General features: G+C 36.5%; 4 protein-coding genes across 4 annotated transcripts in view; 2 read left to right on the top strand and 2 right to left on the bottom strand.

Moving 5' to 3' along the window:
• The window catches only part of LOC140151030 (uncharacterized), a 50,409-nt gene extending 45,525 nt beyond the window's left edge, over nt 1-4,884 (top strand). Inside the window, exons 20-25 of the mRNA XM_072173220.1 lie at nt 123-239; nt 1,260-1,365; nt 1,788-1,860; nt 2,165-2,222; nt 2,789-2,935; nt 3,623-4,884. Coding sequence (XP_072029321.1) covers nt 123-239; nt 1,260-1,365; nt 1,788-1,860; nt 2,165-2,222; nt 2,789-2,935; nt 3,623-3,877 — 756 coding nt within the window. The 3' untranslated portion in view covers nt 3,878-4,884. The remainder of the gene's footprint in view (nt 1-122; nt 240-1,259; nt 1,366-1,787; nt 1,861-2,164; nt 2,223-2,788; nt 2,936-3,622) is intronic.
• Nucleotides 4,885-17,334: 12,450 nt separating this feature from the next.
• On the bottom strand, nt 17,335-17,697 carry LOC140149863 (histone H2B, gonadal-like). Its single transcript, XM_072171892.1, has one exon. The coding sequence runs from the start codon at nt 17,695-17,697 to the stop codon at nt 17,335-17,337; it is 363 nt and encodes a 120-aa protein (XP_072027993.1).
• Nucleotides 17,698-19,862: 2,165 nt separating this feature from the next.
• LOC140149862 (histone H2A-like) lies at nt 19,863-20,427 on the top strand. The gene has a single exon (XM_072171891.1). It carries the CDS (start codon nt 20,056-20,058, stop codon nt 20,425-20,427), a length of 372 nt encoding a protein of 123 aa, XP_072027992.1. The 5' UTR covers nt 19,863-20,055.
• A 1,907-nt stretch (nt 20,428-22,334) lies between these two features.
• Nucleotides 22,335-22,646, bottom strand: LOC140149860 (histone H4). The gene has a single exon (XM_072171890.1). It carries the CDS (start codon nt 22,644-22,646, stop codon nt 22,335-22,337), a length of 312 nt encoding a protein of 103 aa, XP_072027991.1.
• Nucleotides 22,647-22,991: the final 345 nt, after the last annotated feature.

Below are 22,991 nucleotides of genomic sequence, written 5' to 3'. Positions count from 1 at the left end.
ATATCTTGATTGCTTGTAGTTTTTAATCATATATAGTTGTCAAAGGCAATTTGAATATTAAAATATCATGAATTCATACCCAAATAAAACTAACTCATACCATGATTTTGTTCTTTTATCAGGAGAACGTTTCTCGTCTTGGAGGGAAGTATAGTGATTGTATCCCCGATAATACTGTTTGGCACGATTTGCGACAAGGCAAAGTTACGACAATAGAGGGCGAACGTTACGACAGAAAGGTATAAGCTATTTTCATGATGTTCCACCATACAGGAAATATTAGCGCGTATCAATAGTAAGCTTACGGGAATTATTCCTGCTCTCGTGAGTTTGAAAACGTCACACCTGTGTAACGGTATATTATAGACATTCCAACGAAAAGTACGGGCACGTATCAGTAGGAATGACAATAGATCTAGTGTATGATGGGATGTATAAAAATATGAGCAACCACAATCATGGAAAATATGTTGTCACACTCTAACTGTCTGATGGTGAATATCTCATGTTGGACAAGCCATGTTGTCAACAGCTACAGGTCCGTGTGAGACTCTGCAACAGGTCCGTGTGAGACCCTGCAACAGGTCCGTGTGAGACCCTGCAACATTGATGGGGAGTGGCGAAGGTTGGGATACAGGGCAGACCTACTCTAAATTCATGAATGACTTGTAGCACCATGATCCGGCCATGATCACGCTCTTTCATACTATTGGAATTACACGCGTTTGTTGTTATGAGCAAGTACTAAGAGGTCATGCAGTCTTTGTATTCCAAATTCCAATATATTACCATCTCTGCAATAATTATCGTCAATAAGCCCATTCGCAATTTCAGATCATGGTGCATCATGGGTAATATTTGCCGATGAAATTGAGATAAACACGATGAGGTTACTGTACATTTCAATGCGGTGAACTGTGCCGTTTGCATAAAACATCTTGTACTGGGATTTTGCCAATTATTTTGTCTTTATTTCTTCATGATATCAATATATTTAATCAAATAAGAAGAAATAAAGACAAAATAATCGGCATAATTCCAGTACAAGATGTTTTTATGCAAACGGCACAGTTCACTGCATTGGAAACGCACTGCAGCCTCCTCGTGTTTATCTCTCGTTGAAGAACTGTGTGACGATGTCTGAGCATGCGCAGTTGCAATTTTCCGAAATGGCGAAAGGGCTTATAGGTTAGTAGTGAGCAGGTGGCTATTATGTTACTGTGTCACTAAATATTCAATATTTTTGCCATTTAATACAGCGTTGCCTAAGAGCTTGCCTTCATGGTAACATATTAGAAGCGTGTGGCTGTTCTGATACAATTGAACTTGATGGGCCAAGATGCAGGATATCAAATACTTCAGAAGGTGAGGTGAATAACATCCTCCAATCAAGTGGATTGGAGACTCTTTCTTGTCGCATTGTTATCAATTAATGCGTACTTTCTGTTCCAAGCACTGTGTCGAGGGGGGGGAGGGGGCACGTGTCCACCAATCGATCGGAAGTTTCAAAAAATCCCAATCAGACCCGGTGCCCCCCCAATCATGGTCGGCCCCCAGTATGATTATCCACGCTACGCCACTGACTGACTGTCTGAAGCACATAGGTCTCTAGCTGTCATTGTCATTAGCTGTTGAACATCATGGTTGATCAACCATCTAAGGTTGAAGACCCTTCGTTTTACTGTTCTGTGGTATTTGAACGCAATTTGTGTTACGACTCTTATTAAAGAGGATCATGAGAAAATACATTTTGTTTATTTTGTACAATGCTCCTATTTTAAAACCAGATGTTTGCCGTCAATACATGACTTACCTTCACGACAACAATGCACTTGGATGTGACTGTGGACAGCAATGCAAGTAAGCTAGTACTAGTCGAAGCGAAAGTTGTGTTTTATTGTTGATTTTGGATTCATTTGCTTATTTACACTCGCCATGTTTCTCAAACTTTCTGAACTTCTTGTGTGTGTATCGTTTAGAAATATAAGTTTATTATGACAATGTTAATATTTGTCCTATTCTAATCCGGATTTAGTCCGTTTTATTTGCTCTCAGCTAAGACCATAATATTAGAATTATCATCCATGCACTGTATGAATACACATACATATTAAGATCGTGGACAAGAATTTTGACACGAGTGATGTTTCTTTGATTTTCACAGCACCAGATATTTTACGAAAACTGTGTCTCAATCGGCATGGCCATCAGAGGTCTACTTAGTAAGTACGCCTCCTCATCTAGTCAACATTGGGTCTTTCCATTGTAACCCCTGAATTATTGTTTGCTCCAACCATGCACGACGGGTTTAGGGCGTTTTTTAAATTGAAATTGGGCGCGTCAGCTTCCGCAGGCGGTGTCCGAAATGGATGTGCCCCCTCAGAGTTGGGAAAATTCTTCAAAATGAATTTGGAAATGTGGAGAAATGATGGGAAAAAAGCGGGAAGTGGTTTAGAGACAACTCAACTGTTATTTAAATTACCTTGTGCTAATCTTAATGCAATATTGTTACCCCCAACAGTTGAATCGATAGCTGGCAGATTTCTTGTGCTGGATGCCAATGATTGGACTGTAAATGTGGTCCAGAAAGCTGTTCCACGTCAGTGCATTTTGCTGTTGTGTCAGTTGGACAACTGCTTAGTTACTGACAAGTGTTTAGAGTAGAGTATTGAAGTAATCTTGTGTGAAATTTTGGTTCATTTTGATGGAAAAGATTTTTTTTGGCTTAGTGCTTAGTGTAGTTTAACCGCCGTGTCTAAACCTTTGTGACAATTATTTTTATTTGTAGCAACATTTGCTTCGAACTATACACTCTATATCTGATAAGACATTCGATATCAACGACATAGAATCGGTTGAACGTAACCTTGTTCGATTGGAAGTTTTCTTTGAGGAATTGAACTATGCTGTCACGAAAGAAGTACCTGCCTATGAGGTAATATTCATGTTGATGTTTCCTTTATCATGTTTATTAAAAAATACATACTAACGAAAACGTCAAGTATCATCAAAACTGATTACATGTTAACAAACAATACTATTATGGCGAAAGGGGCTGGAAAGTCAATACTCCACATAAACGAAGCTCTTAAATAATTACCCAAAAAAGTAAACTTTTATCAGGCGGCTGAACTTTTGATATTATAGCCAATGGCATGTGTCATCAAACATGACATACAAAGTCAACGCATTGTATAAGTCATTTGGCTTTTTGGTTTGTATTGATTTTCTGATGTCAAATGTCGTCCCCTTTAGCCCTATACATCCATCTAAAAATATAGAACATTTTCAGCGCAAATGTGAATGATTATCACAATTAGCAAGCCAATACGTTGGTTCGCGCAAATTGCATTTGGTCCCGATATTGTAAACTGCGGAACATGCGAAGGTATGCCATATTACTACTTTTTTTTCAAACAGTGATTTTATGCCAATATAGTATATAGTACACTTACATGTAACAGAAAGCGTCCACGTTAAAGCAATATCGACGCATTTAATCGTAAAGGAGTATCAGTATGTTGTTACCAACCAAAGCTCACTGCTTGAGCAGATAAAACAGATTGATATATTTCAGAAGTTAACATTAAAACTTAATTATTTGCCATGTCTATCCATGCAGGAGGAAAGTTTATTCAGTGACATCGGTGGAACTGCTGGACTCTACATTGGCTATTCATTAATTACGATAATGGAATATTTGGCAGTCGGAGTTTTACTCATGCGATACTGCTGTAGTAAATATTTTACAAATAACGGGTACGATGTTAATGGTGAAGAGAATCAAATGGATGAGACCACGATGAGACAACAAAGACGGCAACGGCGATGGGAAAATGTGTATGGATCCACATGGGATTTTAACAACATGCTTTGATCATAACAAGAAATTAATAATATGGTCAACCCTGTAGTGCCCATATTACATTGTATATTTATATTTCTTAGAATCCTTATTACCTCGTCTATTATATTCACAATATTTTGAGCTTTTAATCAACAGAAGCTCAATTTTTCTGAATGAAGTTGGGATTTATTTGGGTTCAGTAAACACATAACTAAACGAAATTAAAGCTTCAAATAGAACACAACATACCATAATCTGTGCTTGACAATACACTGACCAGGACTTTAACACCACAGAAAGTATATTCTTATTTTTTAATGGTATACCGTAAAGATTCGCCTAATTGCGCACTTGGGCTCCTTTGCCTAGGAGTAAATATCATGTGCAAATAGAAAGTCCCTATTCTGAAATCCAAACAAGAATTAAGGCAGGTGGTGGCCGCATTGCATTCTCTAAATTCAGTAAATTTTCATCGTCAACCGTGTAATTGAATGGGATTATTTTGAAATTTTAAAACGCTTGAAATATCACAAACAAATAGGCCTATGTTGATAAATAATATAAATACAAGCTAAAACCGTTGGGGTTTGATAATGATCCCCACAAAATTAACCGACTGTATTGAAAAATGCCATACGGCCGGGAGGTTTCACAAGTTGCCGGCTCGATCATGTCATCCGCCGCCTGAATTAAGGTTCCGTGTCCTTATTTTGCTGGTTGGAATTTTACGGGAGCGCATTTTTGAGTTATACTTAAAATTGGACTTATTGCCAAAGGAGCCCTAACGCCATTAGGCAAATCTTTACGGCATATCGAAACAATACAGTTAAAAGTTGGTCAAAGTATTTCTAGTAATTGAGCGTAGACATATCACTTTCTGCAATTAATATGATAGAGAATCCTTTTATATAATAATAATAATTATTATTGTTTGAAGAATGTAACTCATGTTCAGATTTATGTACAAATGCTCTAGTTCGGGGAAATTCATAAAAAAGCATGATTTTGACTCGCATTGTTTGGACAACATAACAAAATTCTTCTTAGAAACATAGAAAATTGTTCTTATTAATGTTTGAAACTAATTATTGTTACCCTGCTACGATAATTGCCTAAGTAATTTTGAAAACAAAGTACAAAATATGGTTCAAGCATGCATCAGTTACGTAACCAGCCGAATAATTTCTGACTATTCCCTTTAATTTGTCTCATTATCTTGTGCAAAGATTGTGAATAAATATATTTAAATGCATGCCTGAACCATGTTTTTTCTACTTTTCGCTCTCTTAAGTAAAAGGGTAGTTGAATTTCTGAAATACACACACACAAAAAAAAACCGCACTGATATTTTAAATAATTATCTTGAATATGAACCATCTTTTTCTCAAAAATCATTTTGGAATTTATATACCGTGTTGAAATTTCCAGCAATAAAGTGTTAAAAATAAAAAATATCTCTCTCCAGGATTATAATTAACAAGTTAAAGACTGAAAGCTTGTGTTTTAGTCCCTAGTTTGGCAAAATTATTTATTGCTATACTTCTTGCTTTTAAATGCAAGATTGGGCACTCTTACTGTATTTCACAAAAAAGTGATTTGGTGCATTTTGATGGAAAAGATTTTAAGATATGACCTTATGAAAAATTATAAGTTTAAAAATATTATAGAGATGTTGCAGTTTTTCAAGTAATTTATGGAGATGATTTAGTTTAGTCCTTCATCTGACACTGACGAGAATGATATTATACCATATGAACAAATACATTTGTAGGTTTTATAGGGTCGATTTCAATACAATATCATGTATATTAGTTTTAAAAACAATTGTTGATAAATATATATCCAAACTTGATATATTGTTTGCTTAAAGAATGTGATGTCGTTAATTAACAAAATAATAAATTTAGTTTTCACTGGAATATGTTTGCATAAGTTTCATCTTCCAATATATTTTATTTTAAATTCCTATGTGTCTCGTTGCACTGATAATAATATGTGACTGGACACTACGAATGAGCCGTAAACTCGGCAAATTGTATTCTGAGTTACAGTGTAAAATGTGCGTGAAGGTCGTATTCATTGGTATCTCAATTCGTTGCGACAAGTATCTCATCAAACATTGTTTAAACCAATCAATAATCCTATTGCTGAAGAGGATAATAAGCTATATAATCTTTAAATAGTTCTTGTCTTTGTTTGCTTTGGCTAAATCCTGTTCAAGTGGTGGATAACAAAACATTGTATTTTGTCTTGGTATGTATAACAAACAATTAACAATGAGAGGACATTCCTGATCCTCGTTGACTTGGGGATGATTTGAAATGACCGTCAATTATGATTGTTTGATATTTATTACCAGAAATGTGGAAAAAGAGACACACGTAGAACTGAAAAAAGGTACAATTTTGTTGAAGGAACAGAGTTCAACAAACCATAACCCCGCTTCTGGATATCATTTGAAGTCAAATGATATACCATTTTAAAGCTTATGATATATATTTTCTAAACACGAAATAAAACAAAATTGACCGGGCCGACTTTACGGCTGATTTGTGGTGTCCACTCACATGTGATTATTGTTTGAAGATAATGGAAATCAAATATGAATAATTGTAATACGTCAATATGGTATAAAGTTCATAATGCACGTGAGGCACGTGAAATAAAATAAATAATTTTGTATTAGGATCCAATACGTATTGATAATAGATACACGTAGCAACATAAAATACTATTCAACATTAAGGTATATCACTGCCAGTTATTGTCAATGTGAAGACGAATGATCGGTGAGTACTTTAGTTTTATCTTAAAGTATACAGGAAATAAAATGTTCTAATACGTATATGTGTTTATTGGCATTTGAATCTATAATGATAATTTGGTAATTTATCTATTCATTGGTAACTAAATGTTTAACGTAAAATGTTTAACCAAAAAATAACCCCTCTCTACTACAGTCTGTCCACCTAGAAGTGCAAAGTAAATAGACCTCGGAAACTGGAGGTATGAGAATAATTATTTCAGTGCAATGCGTGTGTTATGCTGCGCTTCTTTGGCGCGCCAAGTGCTGCGTGATTTTTTTAAACATGCAGTGCGTGTGACGCAAAGCATCGACCCCCGATTCCACAGATTTGGTTTGTACTTCAAAGTGGACAGACTGCAATAAAAATTAATAACAAATAATACAGAGAGTATAAATTTCTTTTTAAAGGAAAGTCACCACTATGTAACCAGTATTACACATATTACTGTGCACCATAAAAGTCATAACACCGACACTGGCACAGTCTGCTTATAATCTGAGGCAGAGATAAAAATACTATTTCGCGTCTGACGTCACTTGTCAATCAAACTCGGAAATAATTTATTTACGAGTTGTCGTTGTGAATGAAACTCAGAACGCGGCGGTAAACAGTATTTCGCATTGTCAAATTCACCTGCAAACATACAAACCGTCTGAAAAGTCAACAATGCCTATTAAAGTTGCTTTCTGCCTTTTTGACATTTTCTGTTCTTGTTCTTTCTTCCGATGACGGCACCAGCTGAGGCAAAGTTCCATTTACGCTACTAACCAATCAATGGCGGTGGGGGTTTGATTGACAGTGACGTCAGGAGTAAAATAGTCTTTTTTAATTCGGTCTCAGATTATATATAGCAAGCAACATGATTCTCATATCTGATATCAACACATGGGCTTTTTACGGTCGTGCTCATGGAGCATAACTTGTTTGCAACGTAATTCTGTTGCAAATGAAGCTTAAGGATTTTCATTATGCTTTGGTTATCACAGGCATCATGGATAAACATTTGACACCGTTTGGAAACCACACCAGCCAAATTCATTGCGTTTCAACCACTTCTGGGGACTCTCTTCATGGAAGTTGCGAGACTGACCACCATCGCATGGAGAACCGAAAGAAATATGTGGTGGGTGCTGTGGCACAGATGGTCAATGGCATTCTGGCTATCATCTTTGGCATCGGCTGGATGAATGTTAAGTGTAAAATGAGCGAATCCGGAGTACCAGTTTGGGCGGGAATATGGGTAAGTTTGAGCAGTGTATGAACAAGTTATACATTTCGTTCCCTGTTCAAACCTTGGTATCGTCATCCGCAATAAGTATTATATAACAACCAAAGAGCCTTTATAAACATAGAGTGGCAATAGATTACATAACGCATTGTTCCTTTGTGCCGATTTGATTTACCGACACGTTATTCATCGAGAGGTACTTTTTGTTCCAGACATAGGGCTTCCGGCATTAGATCGGTAACTGACCTGACAGCGTATTAACGCTATAATAGACAGGCTACTGTCAATAAGTGGTCAAACGAAAGTCACGTGAAAGCGGTTACACAAGCGAGAGGTACATTTTGTTCTAATACAACCCAAGGATGTGCTTGAGTTGTCACATGTACACAAAAGCACACTTTACCTTCGACGTACAATTATTTACTACCCATCTTAATTTAGGCGCCTCATTTGTTGGTCGAAGTAGCAAAAAAAATTGATTTTCAATATCTAAATATATTATTATTGAAAATAGCACATTGATGTATTTCAACAGTTCATTTTACAAATCATACACTTTGAAAACTTTCTTGATTTATTGTTGTTAATGAGTTCTGTACGTTTTACAAAAGTGTTGCTGTTTCAGCCCTCTTTACAACATAATTCAAGAACAACAGGACCTACAAAAGTATATCTGTGATATTTGAATTCTTCTATACACTCGCTATGAAATGATCAATGCAATTTGTGCCAAAGCTCAAAAATTTTAAATAGAATTTCAAATAATTAACTTGCGTTAATGATCGTTTATGCTGGTTTAATTCCATACAGTTCTTAGCATCTGGCATTATAGGTTTGGCGTCATTGCGGACACTGGATAGTATATGTTTGGTAAGTCGACCCTGATGAATTCTAGGATGATTAGAAAATAAGTATAGAAAACAGTACCTACGCACCCGTACAATAGGTATGGCCATATTTCGGTCAAATTTATAGATATAAATTTAATGATCAAAATATGTTTCAAAAGTCTATTTATTGTAAAACACCAGTTATTGTCTGAGCTTTAGTTTACTAAATAATATCCCATATTGTTCAAATTAGGGTCTATATATATATTAGATGGAGTAGTCGTACGAGTTTACTAATGCTGGTTTCATACTTTCTGCCGCTTGCCGCTGAGCGGCGTGACGTTTCATCATGCCACTTGCACTGCAAGCGGAGCGGCACACCGCTGATCGGCAGCGGCATGACTCTGAAAGCCAGTCTTGCCGCCCAGCGCCGCTCCAAAATTGTATTTTGTTCTCATACGTCAGAGCGGCACCGCTCCGAGTTGATTTGAATTCAACTCACAGCGGTACTGCCGCCGCGGCAAAGCGGTGGAATAATCGATATATCGGCTTGCCGCTGGTCACCGCTAGCGTTTCTGGTGCGACTGCGCAGTGAAGCAAAATCATTTTCAGAGCGGCAAAGCAGCAAGCGGCAGGAAAGTACGAAACCAGCATTAAACACATTGACGCAGCTCTAGGTTTTCTGAACCGGGGGGCACAACTTGTAAATGTATCCTTTTTCAATCAGTTAATGTGGCAACGTCAGCAGGCAACAAAAACGGAAGGGTCACCATCAAAGAATTTCGGCTACATGTAGGCCTGCTCCTTATTACTTCACCATGCATAAGTAATGCACACAAAAGTACAATGTTCAAAACATTTTAAAACGTCCTATTTAAAAAAATTATATTTCGCAGATGAAAACGTACACCGTATTTTTGGGTATTGACATCATTTTTGGTTTCAATGTTGTTGTCATCGGTGGAATTGCAGCAGCTACAGAACCGGTACGTAAATAGACATATTATTAATTCTATGCCAGAAAGATTGAAACTAAGCACGTTGTAGGTAGGTCCTAAATTGGCTTATATGGCCAAAAATATCAAAAACGATTATGAAATTATAGCACGCCCAAATGACACAGATTTAAAAGCGCGCCATAAATCCTGACATTTTAATGCTGATGATAGAAAACTTTTAAATACTTTTTGTAACTTAGTACTCGAAAGATTTTTACTACTTGCATTTATGCTGATTGAGAGTTTCTTAGGGATTAAATCTTGTTTCACCGTTGTTCATCCCCGATTAACAACGATGCGTCTGCGTCGTTTGCGTGGTTTACTTCGTGAGGGCAGCTTTAGCTAAAGATCGTTTAATCTACACGATTCTTTCATCGGTAATGTCCAATTGTCATTGCCACTCAATCTTACAAGAAGTTCGATGATTTCTCTGTTAATAATATCAGCAATAAAACTAAAGAATAAAGCGGTAATGTTTATTACCTGATACTTCCAACATAAGACAGTGTTTACCACAGAATTCTGTGGGTGCCAGTGCCAGACATGCATGACATGACGAATTTTACACGTTCTCGCGTACACGTAGCCTTGCGTTCGCGTATACGCAACTGGACTGTGAATTTGTGCATATTCTCAGTCAGCCAGGTAGATAAACATAATAAAATGAATATTAAATCTGTTCATCTAGACTTACTAGCACATCCTTATCCTCAAATGAATGATTGGCAAATTTGAACTGCAGAATCGTAAACCTGTAGAACTGGGTCTACGGTGCTGATACATGCGCTTGTACAAGGGTTGTTTAGTCTCCCCTATATATATGAGTCCTCACAGTCAAAGTCTTTGCACTGGAAGGCATAAACAATATTACTTTGTTTATTACGTGGGGGGTGTCCTTGGGATGCACCAGTTTCTGTCTCGACAGAGAACATAGGTGTTTTGAAAGAGGAGTCAAGGAGGCAGGAACCTTCGCTCAACAGAGGAGGGGGGGGGCACTTCGCCACAACCTGTCAAGGACCTACGACGCAGCAATCAGGAAACTACCCCGGCGACTCTCCTGTGACGTCATACCATCAAGTGTGTCACAGGTCAATAGCTCACCACCTGATCAGTTATCCTGATGATGCGTCTTGGATGACACGCGATACTGTCGCTATCAAAAATAGTAAGTCCAGATGAACAGATTTAATATTCATTTTATTATACTGGACTGTGGATTCATACAAAGGTATAGGAAGAGAAAACAGGTTCAACGTTAGTCAAGTATAAAACTCTCAAGCTTTTGTCAAGAATACTTCTGACTTAAGAGATGGTGGCTTTGAAAAGAGTCGTTTTAAATAGTTGCCCCTTTCCTAGTTTAAGATATATAAATTGTTCTAATCTTATTATTATGTTTCATTTTAGGATATGTACGATTTATATGTGCTACGAGTTACAATTGATGCAATGTTGGTGTTACTGGGCTTCACTGGATGTCTGGTAGCAATGGCATGTATACTGCTGTGGTCAAATATTGTTTGCAGAAGTTGTCTCATTGACAAAGTAAGTTTTTTTGCAATTACGAACCTCTTGTATTATATTGGCAATTATTGTTATTGAGCTAGTAATATTTAATCTTTCCCTAGAGAAATCCTTTTCAGAGGGCTGAGCTTTTGGAAGAAGTGCCATCTTCAGAGCCGAAATTGACACTAGTTCCGAAAGCCCAGCCCTCTGAAAAGGTCTTCTCAAGGGAAATATTAAATCTTACTCATGTTTACCGACCTAGAGTACCAAGTAATTTCAAATTATTGTTATTGTACCTTATTAAAAGCCGTGTAAATATTAGCCTCAAAAGGTATCATTTAATTTATCAACCACCGACTTCACCAGTTATCTATAATTTTATTACCTTTTAATACAAAACAAGATGTTTAACCGTGTAAATGATGTGTGATTATTGTTAAAAATTAACTTTGGAAGGAACGTCCATTCTATCCACTGGATTCAAATACTTGATTCTAGCTCATACCAATTCCATATTACACGGTTTTTAATGGGGAAATGGTAATTGCAATTCCGGACAATTATCTCATATTCAGCAGTTCAGAACTCTTACACTGTGAAAAACATCATTATCAGTTCATAGAAGGTTGAATCCCCAAACTAACTATGACCAAAATCTTAACCAATGACCTTTCTTAGTTTTATAGCACCGAGTATGTATACCCTAAATTCTAGGATCTATTGCCATTTGATCTAATACCATTTCGTCCAATGCCCATTTAGCCTATATAGGCCTACAATTGGTCTATTACCAGAAAGACTAATTACCATAATAGTCCAATAACCATATTTGGTCTAATATTCTTATTAACAATTAATACCCGTTTGGTATAATAACCGTATGGTCTAATAACTAGTCTAATACCATTTTATTTATTTGCCAATTCCTCTAAAAATGCCATTTTGTCTCCCACTGGTTGAGGCTGTAAATACGTGTAATGAGACGAGCACGTGTAAATAATATTATGAGACGAGCACGTGTTTAAACAAACGTACTACATGTACTACCTGTATTACACATTATTCCATGATTATTCCCAGGTATTCGCAGTAGAATAATATTATAGTTTAGTGTTGTGCGCCCTCCATTCTTAGAATCTCAAGATTTACGCAATAGAGGGAAATGGAAAATCGGTGTCAAGCGGATGAATTTTAATTTTCATCAAAATGTGAAATAACGAAAGAAAGCATATTGGTATTTATACTGAATTTTAAAGCCCCCTGACCCTTTTCAGATGGCGTACAAAAATAGTCCCTCATGTTATTTTCATACACCGCCCAGGTCTAATTAATGGTATTCAATACTCAGTGAAGGCATTAAATAGTTGTTTCACATTTTGTTTTAGGAAATGAAGAGTTCGGACGGATCTTATCTATCAGGTAGGTATGATAATAATCAAGTAATACTCAAATGTGAGCTTTTACAACTAATCTTTAAGCGTATTAAATATTAAATAACTTAATTTTTAACTTGAGGCATAATAGTTTAATTTGTATCAATTTCTAATCATACACATTTGTATAAAGCAATACAATACATTAGAGAACGAATTTGGAGAAAACCTTCTGATAATTACAAACACTCGCTGAGCAGCAAGACCTTCCCTGTAAGCTTTTAATCCGATAAGCTGATTATCTATTTGTTTTCATGAATTGGAAGACATTCTTTGATGTATTACTGGGCTCAATCATCTGAAATTACTGGAGCGTGAGCCACCCAGGTTGATGGCTCAGCATAGTATTTTATTGTCAGAAGGTTTTCTCCAAATTCATTTCCTAATGAATCCATTATTTGTTCATTTCAGTTCTTATGGATACGAGAAGTAACAGTAATTCAGAAAAGATCTACAAAGTATTTCTGCCACTAAATGAGATTCATTGCAAGTTCAGCTGTCTTGGACAATTGGTTTGTGGTATAAGCTGTCTTGTGTTTGGGATGATTTCAATGGCATTACATTGTACTTATAGTGAAACGAGCACGGCTATCTTCTCGGGTGTTTTTGTAAGTGAAACATCATCGTCATTATCATCAACATCATCATCATCATCATCATCATCATCATCATCATCATCATCATCATCACCATCATCATCATCATCGTCGTCACCATCATCGTCATCATCATCAACAACAACATCACATCAGCACGAACAGCATCAACATCATCATCATCACCACCACCACCACCACCACCACCATCATCATCATCATCATCATCACCATCCACCATCATCATCATCATCATCATCATCATCACCACCACCACCACCACATCATCATCATCATCATCATCATCATCATCATCATCATCATCATCATCATCATCATCATCATCATCATCATCATCATCATTATAATCATCAACAACATCACATCAGCACAAACAACATCATCATCAGCAGCAGCAACAACAACAACAGCAAGAGCAGTACCTGCAGAATCATCTGTCGCATCATCATCGTCGTCGTCATAATCGTCAAATCATCGTCGTTGTTGTCCGATAGTTGTTGTCGTCGTCGTAGTCATAGTCACCGTATAAGCTGGATCTGTTGTTCAATTTCACTAAAGATTGGTCAAACTGATCTGATTTGTGCGTTTCGATATGCGTATGTGAAGTATAAAAATTATATCGTCACTCTGCTACGATAATTGCCTAAGTTATTTTTTGTAATTTGAGGACAAAGTACAAAATGTGGTTCAAGCATGCATCAGTTACGTAATCACCCTAATTATATCTGATTATTCCCTTTATTAATTTGTCTCATTATCATTTGTTCGTGTGCTTGCTTGAACCATAGTTTGCACTTTGTACAAAATTACAAAAGATGACTTAGGCAATTATATGACGATAATAGAAGAATAACTAAGCATAGCCAGTCAGTTAGTTTGGAGGTATGTTGGTGTAGCATGCAAAACACAATAGCTGATTTTATATTTTTGTTTTTATTTATTACATATCATAGTTTGTTCTGACCGGTTGCCTTGGTTATTATGCCACAAAGAAGCCTTACAATACATGCTTGGTAAGCATTTTGTTTATGCCATTACAACACGTTTATAATATCCTTAAAGTATATGAAAAATAACTTTCAAACCGGATAGAATGTTTTTAAATAAACGGGGAAGTTGATCTTGGAAGTATGTGGTGTAGGAGTGAGTTAGTCAGCTGAACATAGCTAATAGCTAATAGGGGATGGAATTTAAATGTTACCTTGTACGATTCCTCTATATATGCGAAGATCTAATCCAATCAGACCAAAGTCGCCAATAATGAAATTTTCTGAGATACCGTAAAAACTCGATAATTAGCATGTGTGCTTGCTATCGAGCGTTTTTAAAACATGCAGACATGAAGAGCCCCATCCACAAAAGTGTACAGGGTGTTGAGCAAATCATCGATACCCATAGTTATAAACGAACAAGTAAACCTGCAAATGTGTGTCTCAACCCCATTAGCTCAATTGGTAAAGCGCCGGACGTTGGTACAATTTCATGCTTTCAAAAGCGCTCGATAGTAAGCACATGATTGCTAACTATCCAGTTTTTATGGTATAGGCAAAAATCTTCTTCAAAATGACTTTTTTTTCCTTCCAAAATATACAAGAATATCTTTCATTTAAAACTGCCTTCAATGAGGACATCAGGTCGAAAAGAAATTTCTTAAGACATTAAAAAATGATTTTCCTTCAACGTGTTTAAATTAATGTACTTTAACTTTAGAGTTTTCTATCATTATGATGTTTATTTCAGCTCATCGTTTACACAGTGTTTTGCGCCTTATGTACAATTTACGCAGTGGGTCTTTTTTCACTCGCAGTAATTGCTGCATCCAAAGAAGGTGCACTGAAAAAAGAAAAGGTTTGTGCAATTGGTATTCATAATAAATAAGTAAAGCCTTAAGGGATCGGATAGTAACGATGCACATTATAGTGGGACCTGAGAGTACATCAGACACACAAGTGAATATGAGGTAACCCCAACATTTTACAGAGTGATTAATTTGTAGCGTTTTATGAAGTAAGCAGTTATTATGATGAAAATTAATAGTTAGGCCTATGTATATTGTTCATTTAGTGTAACAGTTGTAAAATATTGTGTTCATAAAATCTATAATTGTCCTTTAACTCTGTTCACGCGGGTGTCTACTGCAGACGACAAGTTAAAAAAATGTAAAAATTCAAAAATGTAAATTTCCATGACCATATTTGAAGCCAGCATGAAAATGCATTAAAATGAGTACAAACAAGCCTAGTATTGGTTCAGTAGTTCTTATGATAGCTCTTGATATTTTGAGAAAATATTTCAAAAACTTTTCATTCCGTCCATTTTACATTTTTAGGCGCCAATGGCAGCTCTGATATTCTTTGACATAGCTTTGGTCATCACTAGCTTTGTAGAAATATGTCTCGCCGTTTGGAGTATTGTACTTGTGTCAGACGTTGTTTGTGGAAGTTGCAGTACAAAAAAGGTTTGTAAAATATGTTAACTATCTTGATAGAAAAAACCCTTTTTTCACATGTGTTTAAAACCCTACAATTATAAATGTCCGATTTCTGAATCACAAACTACTCGGCAATGAAACACTCAACAACGTCAAAGAACCATCTTGTTTTTCTAGACTTGTTTTTTTTTTTTTTTTTTTTTTTTTTTTGCGAATAAAACAAATTAAACGCAATTTACAGCTTGTGAAAACTAATAAGCCAAATTTTCGTCCCTATTTCTTAATTATTTGTCCCATTTTTAGTCATTTTAAGGACGCTTTACTTTTTGCCGTCCCCATTTTCCCAGCCCTTAGAATTTTCTGCTTGGGACAGGTAGGCCCCGGCCCTCTGGCTACGCCCCTGTAACAGGATCGCTATCGGTTTAAAAATAAATAAAATATCTTGTTTTACTTTCACAACCAGAGTCCTTACGAAGGAGCCCAATTACCATCATCTTCTGTCTTTGTGGTTCGTGGTGAGTTTTCTATAAAATTTGTTAATGTTATTATAACAGTTGTATATATTATGATACGTTGAAATCCAAACTCTTTAACAAACGTTTATGTGATTTTCATATTGAAATATGGGTAGGGATTTAGTATAAATTATTTTATTTATTCTTCTCTCAATATTACAGGTAGTGGAGAACAATCAACACCAACTCATTCTACAATATCTCCTCAACTAAAACCTTTATGAGAACAAAACATTGGTGAAATACACATACTGTCATAAAACCTTGACGACGTCATGTACTCAATTTGTGCTCACTTACAGAAACCTACGAACTTTGAGTTACAACTCTTTTTCTGTTTCGATTGTGTTAGTTTGCTTAGGCATAATACTGAAGATGTTTGACTGCAATATTGCAGTTTGTATATGACTGAAGTTAACAGAGCGTTTTGTTAAATGACATAGCTTTAAATGACATTGCTTGTTGCCACAATTTGTTTAAAATTGGCATATAATGCGTATTGACATGGATTCTACAATTTTGGCGCGAAACAAGCTTGTCAAAATAGTGTGCTTGCTCTGTAAATCGATAACGTCTGCTCCAGTAATCGATTGCAGCAGCACAGCTCTGCACCAATGCAAACCACCTGACAGTATCATGTTCGTTCTGTTTGAGTAGTAGATTATTAAATTACAACTACACTTAAAAGTTCTTCTATTTACAATTTATGCAAGAATATGTGTGATAAAAAGACCGTAAACGTTCGCCTAATGACGCACCTGGGCTCCTTGGGGTAAATTTCATGTACAAAATTAATAGAGAGCTCTCTCCTCTAAAAATCCCAACAAGAATTGAGGTTATGTGCCTTTATTTGCTGGTGGGATTTTTATAGGAGGGCGCTTTTACCTTGTGTCTAAAATTCCAGTTATGTCAAGGGAGCGTTTACGGAATATATTCATTAGTGTTTTAAATGATCATTTGTTATGGCTTCACAGAAAATATGCCTATTTCCAAATCGTAAACCATGTAAACGCTAAGTCGTGGATATTAATCTTTACCTTACAATTTTACAACACATTCATTACTCTTTTTGGAAGAAATGGTGGCTCTTAAAAGAGCCGTTGGGTTTAGTAATCAGTACTCGCTTTACTTGGATGTAGTGTACTTGGTGACAGCCTTGGTGCCCTCGCTCACGGCGTGCTTAGCCAGTTCACCAGGCAGAATAAGACGGACAGCAGTCTGGATCTCGCGGCTGCTGAGGGTTGACTTCTTGTTGTAGTTGGCCAAACGGGAAGCCTCGCCAGCGATGCGCTCGAAGATATCATTGACAAAGCTGTTCATGATGCTCATGGCTTTGCTGGAGATGCCAGTGTCTGGGTGCACTTGTTTGAGCACCTTGTAGATGTAGATGCCGTAGCTTTCCTTTCGGCGTCTACGTCTCTTGACTACTTGACGGCCCTTGGCCTTACCGGCCTTCTTTTGTCCCTTTCCGCTTGGTGTGACAGGCATGTTGTCGATAAGTTTCTTCAACACAGAATGACCAGTCTTGATGATAGAACCCCATATTTATACATTTTGGTATGTAAATGAAGGATCCTACGGGGTACTAGTAACGGCTCACATAATCGATTGTATAATGTGACCATATTGATCATGTGCTTGCTTGTATTGACTTAGTCAAACCTTGGTGTTACTGTTTATGTGTTTATTCGTTTAGAAACTCCGGCAAAAACAACGATTGTCCAATTTGGAACTTTTCAAAATATAGGAAAACATGGGCATATATAATATTTTGTCACAGAGACTAGAGACCAACTATTTTCTAAATTGTATGTTGATCATAATAGATATTTGTAGCTATTTATACACAAGAGTTTATATTGAGTCATTCAAACAATTCAATCTAACTTACAGTATGTGAAAATCGTTTTTCCTAACTTAAATTGATTATTATTGATCTTGAAGGGCGTCTCACATTGATCTGTGAATGTGACGAGAAAAAAAGCGCCCAAAAATTTCCATCAAAATCTTTGAATTAGGCGCCAAAATCTCAAATAGTAAACAAATATACTCTTGGTCTGTTTAAGAAGTTGCGTGAAAAAAGATTTCTCTGGAAATTTCTTTGGAAAATGTAGACACATAATTATTAAATTGCAGTTATTGGTCCTACTCCAATATATCATATTTTGTCTTACTGAAGATCAAATTGTTTTAAATTATGTGAATCAATGACTAGGGGCACAACGCTTACTCAAAATTGATCAAATGAAAATCAAATTGATTTGTAGGAATAACAAAACAAGTTCTTCAATCTCGCGCCAAAAAATAACAGAAATAAATAAATATTTTCTGACACTGCTAAAAACCATGCATTAGGTAGTTTTGGAAATTTTTAAGAACCGAAAAGATCCAATGTTATTGATATAAACGAACATAAAGCTTTGCCACAAACAATAAAAAAGGTAATGTATTTATTTAGTAGCAATATTAGGCTTAACTATTCATACTGTAACATGATGTACCAAACAAGATTTGAATGTTGAATTTGTTAGGAGCGATCTCTGTCATATTCAGAATACATACGGATTTATATATGCAGGTGCTGCCATTATTCTTTATCCAGTAGCCCTTAATAAAGCCCCAATTGAACTAATTAAAAACATTTAGTAAAAGCACATGCATCAGGAATATTATTACAGCAATCTGTTTTTACTTCAATATAATTATATATTAGTATGGTTTACTGAAAACAAATATTTGTCAAATGAATCGCCACCCAGGCATGATATATATCAAAAGCAATGTTAAATAAACTAGCAAATTAAGATCGCTATTGAAATTGATGAGTTTGTGATAGATGGACAACAGATTGAGGAGGTGAAGCAATTTGAATATCTGGGTTCAATGATTAACAACAGTGGTGACAGCACAACTGAAATTAAGAGAAGACTGGCTATTGCAAGGACAACTGTGCAGGGCATGTCAAGCATATGGAAAAGCAGAGGCCTATCCATTGACCTCAAGGTACGCCTACTTCGTGCAACTGTGTTTTCCATTGCCACTTATGGATGCGAGTCTTGGGCTATGACCAAGAATGATAGGAAAAGAGTAGATGCTTTTGAGATGTGGTGTTACAGGAGGCTTCTACGAGTGACATGGAAAGACAGGAGAACAAATTCCTGGATCCTTGACAAGATTGGTACAAGTCTAACCATCAGAAGCGGCATAATGGAGAGAAAGCTGAAGTACTTTGGCCATATTGTCAGGAAACATGGAGGTGTAGAAAACAGATTTTGCAAGGGGCCATGGAAGGCAAACGAGGAAGAGGACGTCCACCAACATCTTGGACTAATGACGTGAAGCTGGTTTCTAACCAGGGAATGCAAGGTGCAACACACTTGGCATCGGATCGAGTGAGATGGCGTACTCTTGTGAAGACCACAGCAGCGCTACACAGCGCCACCTGACACAGAGAGAGAGATTGAAATTTTTACTTAAGGTTGATATTATGGTATTGGCCCATGGCCTCTGGCACAATTGTAACAAGATAAATGATTACGGATTTATCATTACAGTCGTTTTAGATTTCAATATATCGCATGCATGCACCTTATCCAGGGAAGTGCCTTATCGTATCGACTTTATGGCACTTATCCTATGGCGCGTAACTTCCATCCATAAAAAACCAATATGATATCAATAACATCACCAACTTTTGCTCGATATGTTTTGCATACTCGTTTGTGATTGGCCACATAAAATAACTTTCATACTCTTTCAGGATCCTTCCAAAACGCATATAAGCAAGGTTCGTCTCGCACTAAGACATTCATTTTGTATCAGCAGTGAACAAAATAGTAATTCATCATGTCTGGACGTGGTAAAGGAGGAAAATCAAAGGCTAAGGCAAAGAGCCGTTCAGCACGCGCTGGACTTCAATTCCCAGTCGGTCGTGTGCACCGCTTCTTGAGGAAAGGCAACTATGCCAACCGTGTTGGTGCTGGTGCCCCAGTCTACCTTGCAGCCGTCATGGAATACTTGGCCGCTGAGATTCTTGAGTTGGCTGGTAATGCTGCCCGTGACAACAAGAAGACAAGAATCAACCCACGTCACTTGCAGTTGGCTGTCCGCAACGACGAAGAGTTGAACAGGCTTCTCGGAGGTGTGACCATCGCCCAAGGTGGTGTGCTGCCAAACATCCAGGCCGTACTTCTGCCTAAGAAGACCGCCAAGAAATAAACTGCTTAACCAGTTTACTAAACCCACCGGCTCTTTTCAGAGCCACCCAATATTCCAAAGAGAGATGTGGATTGTGTCAATTAATCATTGTCGTACGAGTTGGGCTAAAATAACAGTAAATTGTGAGACCATTCAAAAACGAACATAAGATAAGATCTAATTATTTCATAAAAACTATCCAACATGTAACTTATGAAATAGGGTCGATAGATGTTACTTGTTTCAATAAAATCTCATGCAGTTTTTTAATATCATAGATGTTTAATTGTTTAATTAACTTTACTTTTAAGGGCTAACACATACTACAATAAGTATTATTTGATTTGCATTCATTCAGTTAAAGATTCACTTATTAACTGAACTGAAATATCGAAAATCCATTATTATAACGATTGACGCCTTGGAATTGCGCCTTTTCTCCTCTGTGGGATATTTTTGTGGGAATAATTGTTCAAAATATCTTTGCTTTTCTTATATTTCGTTAATTGAGGTAGTAATGATAAAATATTTATTCAATTAATATCAACGGTTTATTGATTCGAATTGAGAACATCAATCACACCAGGGATATCCCTCAACAGTATGGTGGCAGAATTTTTCAAATAAAATCTTGGCGCAATCTGAAATGACAAGAAGTTAAAATAATCCAGGTCGATCTATGGTTAAAATACGATTGTCATTATTTTATAGATTTTCCAAAAAAAGGAGTATACATAAGTCACTTTTTTATCGATGTCACAAAATATCCATAGAGTATGATAATGTAAGTTTTGCTGCTCTATTTCTCTCATTGGTTCAAATGTATTTTACTAAACTTCAACTACCATAACTGCCTTTATATATTATATTAGTATCGTCATGCATACAGCTCAAAATACTGAATTACGGAGTTGAATTTTATTAAAATTCAATAGTTCGCCTTTTGCTTGTCAGAGTTGGCGCGTTTTCCAAAACGGTAGAGAAAAAATCGATTAACTTTCACAAGTCAATACAAGAAATTATTAATCCCCATTTTTATGGTTAACATGTGGTAGTCACTCAGATTAAGCCTTTTTTAAGATATTAAAAGCATTTTTGCAAGTAACTTTGTCATGTTATAATGTCCTGTCCTTTCTCTTAAAATTTATCAAATTTGTGAGCAGAACATAAATTTGTATCAGAATACTACGACTTACTTGAGCTTAAACACGGAGTATCTTATGTTTGCATCTTTCCGCCCCATTCGCACTTTATGTTTCTTTCATAACTTTCTTGTTGCTTTAGTACCTTCTTCCATTGCACTAAGTACCCAGCAAAACAAAAATGTTCTTAAAATCTTTATTCGAAACATTTTGATAACATTTAAATGTCAGGATAATAAAGATCATGAATACGTTTTGAAAACGTTACCCGGGAAACGTTATTGTAAAATATTTTGGGCGAACATTTTTGCACTCCTGACAATATTTTGTCACCAATTAAATAACATTCTGTTAGAATGTTTTACATCACCTTTTCAAAAATGTTATATGAATGTTATTAAAAAGTTTTTATACCCTTTATAAAACCCGACATTTATAATTTTTCTGCAAAACGTTGTTTGTTTGCTGGGTAGGCCTACGCGTCTGTGTTTTCTTTATTCTCCTATGCAACATGGCACAATTTCCAAATCCTTCTTTAGTTCATTGAGATGGTGACACTAGCTGTTTAACTGTTTTACAGTGGTCATTCTAATGCCCGACTAGATTGCTAGTATTTACATTCTTAATAATATGTGATGCGATCAAGCAATTTATTTAATCGAACCAATCGTAAAGGTGACCTTATTATTACCCAAGAGCAAAGTTTGACAAAAAGACAAATCTCTTTTTAGATCAAATGGTGGCCTTTAAAAAGGCCGTTTTGTGATATTGTACAGATACAACAATCTAACCGCCGAAGCCGTACAGAGTACGTCCCTGGCGTTTCAGAGCGTAGACAACGTCCATAGCAGTGACGGTCTTTCTCTTGGCGTGCTCGCAGTATGTAACGGCATCACGGATGACGTTCTCGAGGAACACCTTCAAGACACCACGGGTCTCTTCGTAGATAAGACCAGAGATGCGTTTGACGCCACCACGGCGAGCCAAACGGCGGATAGCGGGCTTGGTGATACCCTGGATGTTATCACGCAACACCTTACGGTGACGCTTGGCGCCTCCCTTTCCGAGTCCTTTGCCTCCTTTACCACGTCCAGACATGATGAGTTCTTGTTATTTCAAGAAATGATGATAATTGTCACAAACCTGTTCCTTTTATGCCCTTCTTGCGGACGTCGTAGAGAAATTATGTTCATCGTTGGAGGCAGTACACACATCTAGATTTATGAAGCACTGGGCATGCTCAATTAGACAATGCTGACATGTAAGAATTATTGATTACTGAAGCGAAGTCGGCTATTGATCCAATTTGGTTTGAAACATTTTTGAGCTCAAAATTACAAGAACAAAAATACTCAACGCCACATTATACAAAGTAAGTTGCAACTTTTACCAAATGTTCCGGCCTTTTAGAATAACTATATTGATCTGAATAATTCACAAAGA

This window comes from Amphiura filiformis, chromosome 4 (genome assembly GCF_039555335.1).
Source record: "Amphiura filiformis chromosome 4, Afil_fr2py, whole genome shotgun sequence".
NCBI classification, from domain to species: domain Eukaryota; kingdom Metazoa; phylum Echinodermata; class Ophiuroidea; order Amphilepidida; family Amphiuridae; genus Amphiura; species Amphiura filiformis.
Note: the sequence above shows the minus strand (reverse complement) of the source record. Positions and strands in the feature narration are given on the sequence as shown.

Bases quoted from the DNA above. Each gene is read 5' to 3' on its own strand.
- LOC140149863 (XM_072171892.1), bottom strand. From the start codon at position 17,697: ATGCCTGTCACACCAAGCGGAAAGGGACAAAAGAAGGCCGGTAAGGCC.
- LOC140149862 (XM_072171891.1), top strand. From the start codon at position 20,056: ATGTCTGGACGTGGTAAAGGAGGAAAATCAAAGGCTAAGGCAAAGAGC.
- LOC140149860 (XM_072171890.1), bottom strand. From the start codon at position 22,646: ATGTCTGGACGTGGTAAAGGAGGCAAAGGACTCGGAAAGGGAGGCGCC.